Here is a 6078-nt window from a genome sequence, read left to right as displayed (position 1 = left end):
GAGGAGGAGGAGGAGGAGGAGGAGGAGGAGTAGAAAAGAAGGAGAAGGAGAAGGAGGAAACAAAAGTATTTGTTGTATTTACTACATGCTGGGCACTGTATTAGATCTTGGGAAGAACAGTATAAACTCTGCTCCCAATGAGCTTAATTCTAATGGAAAACAACAATATAAATAAGCATATCCAGAATAATAAAGAATGTAAAATGAATAAATATAAGGTAGCTAAGGAAAGAAGTAATTAGGTGTTGAGGGGATCAAGAAAGGCTTCATTTTAGAAAGTGGGTCTTGAGCTGCATCTCAAAGAAACAGGACTCTATGAGGCTACCCTGGTGCAAATGATGTTTGTGGTTGTTCAGTCATTTGGGTCATATTTGACTCTGTGCCCCCTTTGGGGTTTTTCTAGGCAGAGATACTGAAGTGGTTTGTTATTTCCTTCTCCCGCTCATTTTATAGATGAGGAAACCAAGGCTAATTGGGTTATGTGACTTGTCCAGGGTCACAAAGCTAATGTTTCTGAGGATGGATTTGACTCATAAAGATGAATCTTTCTGACTCCAGGCCTGTTGCCATATAGCCTGAGCCACCTAGCTGTTACTGCAAATAGTGTACTTATTCTTATTTGCTTATCAAAGGACTTGGAAATTTTATGCTAAAATCTAAGCATAAAATGCAAAGCAGCCAATTTAGTTTTATTTTAAGGAACTTCCAACCATTAGAGCTATCCACACATCCAATGGCCTCCTTCAGAGGATTAGAGGTTCCTCTTTCCTATTAGTGGTCAAAAAAAAAAATGGATGTCTGCCTGTCAGTCTGAGGGTCCTTGCCCAACTGGAAATATATTGTGTTTCAATAGTGAGCAGAGACCAGCATTTCCTTTTCTCACACAGGTCAGCAGATAGCAAATAGAGGAGGTGGGACCAGATATGCTCCTCCAGACAGCATCAAGATAAAGTATATGGGGTCCTAAGGTGGAGACAATATTGTTATAGCAGATAGTGCCCTGGTCTTGGAGTCAGAATGGGTTCAAATACCAGCTGAGATCCACCATTTTTGTGACTCTAGTCAAATCCCCTAACCTCTCTGTGCCTCAGTTTCCCCATCTGTAAAATGAGGGGAGTTGTACTTGATGGTCTCTAAGGCTCCTTCCAGGTCCAATTCTATGATCCTTTAGAGGGAGTTCTCATGATAGCATTTACCCCTTTCCCAGATTTAATCACACAGACAAGTCCTTGGCGCAATATAATTTGAAATATCATTTCTCTGTTTCAGGTTATGCAAGACAAGATAATCTGCCTCCCCAAAGCCACGGCCCACTCTCAGAACCACTCCGCCCTTCCAAATACATCTCATGCCCTTACCACCTCGACACCACTGCCTCCGACACAGCCAGCTGCCAACCCTGCGACTGTGGAGATGAAGGGGCTCAAGACCGACTTGGACATTCAGCAGTACAGCTTCATAAACCAGATCTGTTACGAGAGAGCCCTCCACTGGTATGCCAAGTACTTTCCTTACCTCGTCCTCATCCACACCCTCATCTTCATGCTCTGCAGTAACTTTTGGTTCAAGTTCCCCGGCTCCAGCTCAAAAATAGAGCACTTCATTTCCATCCTGGGGAAGTGTTTTGATTCTCCTTGGACCACCAGGGCTTTATCTGAAGTGTCTGGGGAGGATACGGAAGAGAAAGACAATCGGCTAGGGAAGAACACCGTCCTCAAATCCACCCAGTCAGGTACCGGGGACATCTTGGTCAAATCTCAGTCCTTAAAGTCCATACCTGACAAGTTTGTGGTTGACAAGACCTCTGCTGGGAAACTGGATAAGAAAGAAGGTGAGCAAGCCAAGGCTCTGTTTGAAAAGGTCAAGAAATTCCGGATGCATGTTGAAGAGGGCGACATCCTTTACTCCATGTATGTCCGCCAGACCATCCTCAAAGTCATCAAATTCCTGATCATCATCGGTTATAATAGTGCCCTGGTTCCCAAAGTCCAGTTTACGGTCAATTGTGACATTGACATTCAGGACATGACTGGGTATAAACACTTCTCCTGCAATCACACCATGGCACACTTATTCTCTAAACTTTCCTTTTGCTACTTATGTTTTGTAAGTATCTACGGACTAACGTGCCTTTACACCCTATACTGGCTGTTCTATCGGTCCCTCAAGGAATATTCTTTTGAATATGTTCGGCAGGAGACAGGAATTGATGATATACCAGATGTGAAAAATGACTTTGCTTTCTTGCTACATATGATTGATCAATACGACCCTCTCTACTCTAAGAGGTTTGCTGTATTCCTGTCTGAAGTTAGTGAAAACAAATTGAAACAGCTGAACTTAAATAATGAGTGGACAGCTGATAAACTGAGGCAGAAGCTGCAGATGAATGCCCACGACCACCTGGAATTACCATTGATCATGCTTTCGGGCCTTCCAGACACTGTCTTTGATATAACAGAACTACAATCTTTGAAACTTGAAATCATCCAGAATGTCATGATACCAGCCACCATCGCCCAGCTCAGCAATCTCCAGGAGCTCTCTTTGCACCAGTGCTCCGTCAAAATCCATAGTTCCGCTTTGTCTTTCTTGAGAGAAAACCTGAAGATCTTGAGTGTCAAATTTGATGATGTCCGGGAATTGCCACCCTGGATGTACAGCCTCAGGAATCTGGAGGAGCTACATTTGAATGGTTTTCTGAGCCACGATATCTACAGGAATGTCACTCTCGAATCCTTGCGGGACCTTAAAAACCTGAAAGTTCTCTCCATTAAAAGCAACATCTCCAAAATCCCTCAAGCTATTGTGGAAGTTTCCAGTCACCTCCAGAAACTATACTTCAATAACAATGGCACCAAGCTTGTCATGCTCAACAACCTGAAGAAGATGGTCAACTTGACAGAGCTGGAGCTGATCCACTGTGATTTGGAGCGTATCCCCCATGCCATCTTTAGCCTCCTCAGCCTCCAGGAGCTGGACTTAAAGGAAAACAACCTCAAATCCATAGAAGAGATCTTGAGCTTTCAGCATTTGCGCAAACTGACAGTTCTCAAACTGTGGCATAACAGCATCACCTACATCCCAGAACATATCAAAAAGCTCACCAGCCTGGAGCGCCTGACTTTTAGTCACAATAAAATAGAGGTGCTGCCTTCTCACCTCTTTCTATGCAACAAAATCAGACACTTAGATCTATCTTTCAATGACATTCGGTTCATCCCACCAGAAATAGGAGTGCTGCAAAGTTTACAGTATTTTTCCATCACTTCTAACAAAGTGGAAAGCCTCCCTGATGAGCTGTACTTCTGTAAGAAACTGAAAATCCTGAAGATTGGGAAAAATAACTTATCGGTTCTTTCACCAAAAATCGGGAACTTAGCATTGCTTTCCACTTTGGAGGTCAAAGGCAATCAATTCGAGGTCCTCCCTCCAGAACTCGGGGACTGCCGGTCCCTGAAGCGATCTGGCTTCATTGTGGAAGATGCCCTCTTTGAAACGCTACCTTCTGATGTTCGGGAACAAATGAAAGCCGAATAACTTATTTTTTTTTCCCAAAATTTGACTGAAACATGCTTCTACCAAATACATTATAAATAATTAGGTAGTCTAATGCCTTTACTATTTTTTTCTTTTTCACACAAAACAAAATGTACAGACAGATTTGAAGTAAGGAGTACATATATTTTTAATAAAAATTTACTTGTATTTTTTCAGTGTTAATATTTTAAAATTTTATTTGTCCTGGAAACCAACGTCCCTTTATTATTGTTTTATACTGGCAAAGGCAGATCATTCTCAACAGCTGGCTTTTTTTATTTTTTATTTTGTTTTTAAGTTCAGCTTTTTCTCAAGGAAAGGAGGAAGTTCTGAAATGGACCATTTTATGGATCATTTGTAAGAAATGAAGGTATTTTGCTAAGTGTAAATATCGGTCCAAGGTCTTTCTGTTGTTTTCACTATAGATGTACCGATGAGATTTGGGAGGGATACAGGTTGTTTTTCTCTTACCATCTGGTTCTTCCGAATGAGATCCATTGGCTCAGATGAAATTGAAGTCAGTGAGCACAGTAATAGTGGTGTGCAGATAAAATGTCGCCATTACATTCTCACCCCACTCCACAACCCCAAATGGTGTCGGTGAGATTGCAGAGGAGTTGTAATTGCCTTTGAATGGTGGAAGTTGTTAGTGAAAGAAGAAAGCTGTCTGTAGTTATTTGGTGTCAGAGGGTGAATAGAGTTGAACGGATTTGCACTTTTCGATAATTATTTTTAAAATTCCAATTTTCAAATGAAATTCTCATTGGTTTGTTGTTTTTTTCTTTTAATCTTTGGGTCTCGATACTGCTGTGTAGCCCTGGCAAACAAGCTTTGACAGACTCAATTTGTTTTACTATTACAACTGGTAATGGAATTAAATATCATGAAATCAGAAGCCTGCTTTTTTGGTAACTCAATCATCCACAAAATCCTAATATGTGGGCTCATTAGATAGGACATTTTGCCTACCAAAACTATACTCAATAGCCATTGATTCCTTTTGGGCTGGGTAGCAATCATAATCTATTCAGGTTTTTCCTGTTGTACCCAAATAAATTAAAATCTATAAAATATTCTGTTTATATATAGTAATCGATTGCCCTTCGAGCCTTTCTTCCCTGTGAACGTGTATGGCTTCTGATTGTTCAGGCACAGGAAACCTACCTGCTGTTCTCCACTTAAAACAAGGGTAAATGATTCTGTTCCTTTTTTTTTTTAAGTGTGAATAAATTCTTAAATGGTTTTCACTTAGCAGTAGATTAGACCTGATGGTCTGTATTGGCCCTATCTGTTCTTGCACTTAGCAATGCAGAAATTTGGGGATTTCTTTGCAAAAAGCATCCATTGACTCTCAAGCTTTGTAATAAGAAGATACGAAAATGGTGTCTGCATATATTGCGATGGCTTGCACTGAGCACTCTCTAGGCCAATGGAGCTTCTCCAACTTATATCAAAGTCAAAGAGAAAAGTGATGGATGGCCCCAAAAGCCTCGCTTTAAAAACTAGTCGTTCGACTAAAGATCCAGTGACTGAACATTAATCTGCTGTGGACTGCATTGATGGGAACTGTTCAACACATAACGTATTGCTGTTTCTCTTCTCCAGTTGGGTGCCATATTGAAGAAACATTTTGCATTGTTCTGTTCACCTAATGATATATAACCAAAGTGATGTTCCAGGGCCTGCTGAACATGCAGTGTTTCCAAGTGCCGACTGGCCGGCTCACTTACTCCTCCAATGTGAGGAAGGGTTCTAACCCTGTGTGTTTGAAGTGGTCTCATGTTTACATTTCCTCTCCAGTTAGCCATTCACTTCCAGAATGTTCTTGTGATCTCTGTAGACATTGGCTGTGAATAGTATGTGTTGTGTTTAGAAACTCCGTGTACTCTGTGTCGTACTCTGTGATTTGATGTTTTTAAATTTCGGGGGAAGATTTTTTTTTTTGGCCATCAAGAAGGAAAACCCAACCCTATTTCAGAAGTCAAGACCCTGGTAGAATCTGGGCAGGGGGTGCTGAATTTTTCTGATTATAGGTATAGGTTAGCTTTTACATGCAGCCCTTTCCCAAAAAGAAAAAAAGTGCCATCAAGCTTATTAAAGCAACAGTTCAACTTTCTAGGTCTATAAGCATTTATTAAGCACCTGCTATGTGGGTGAGGCATTTTCATCACTTATACAATTTTGGCTGAATTGGAATGCCAAATCAGCCTACTTTATTTTTAATTTGTGCTATCACTAGCTCCCTTACCTGCCAAAATGAGGCCGATAATAACAATCATCATCATCATCATCATCATCATCATCATCATCTTTAACTAGTTTTAAAAATGAAAGAGCACATAGCCTTTTAGCTTTGGCTTGAAAAGTAAATTTATAGATATTTCTGTGGGGATGGAGGGGAAGGGCTTGCCCTACCCACGAACATACAATACACAGACCTAGAAGTTTCCTGATTTTCTCTTTTTTAAAAGATTTCTAATTTCCCAGTTCACATTTGTTAATTAAAAAAAAAAGTTTGGCCTTTATTATAGAAAACTC

General features: G+C 40.6%; 1 protein-coding gene across 1 annotated transcript in view; it reads left to right on the top strand.

Annotated features, from left to right (window-relative positions):
- The window catches only part of LRRC8C (leucine rich repeat containing 8 VRAC subunit C), a 97775-nt gene extending 94146 nt beyond the window's left edge, over positions 1 to 3629 (top strand). The window contains exon 3 of the mRNA XM_044676016.1: positions 1270 to 3629. Coding sequence (XP_044531951.1) covers positions 1270 to 3540 — 2271 coding nt within the window. The 3' untranslated portion in view covers positions 3541 to 3629. The remainder of the gene's footprint in view (positions 1 to 1269) is intronic.
- The last annotated feature ends 2449 nt before the right edge of the window (positions 3630 to 6078 follow it).

Source organism: Gracilinanus agilis, chromosome 4, assembly GCF_016433145.1.
Source record: "Gracilinanus agilis isolate LMUSP501 chromosome 4, AgileGrace, whole genome shotgun sequence".
Taxonomy (NCBI): domain Eukaryota; kingdom Metazoa; phylum Chordata; class Mammalia; order Didelphimorphia; family Didelphidae; genus Gracilinanus; species Gracilinanus agilis.
This window is presented reverse-complemented; position numbering and strand designations above follow the sequence as displayed.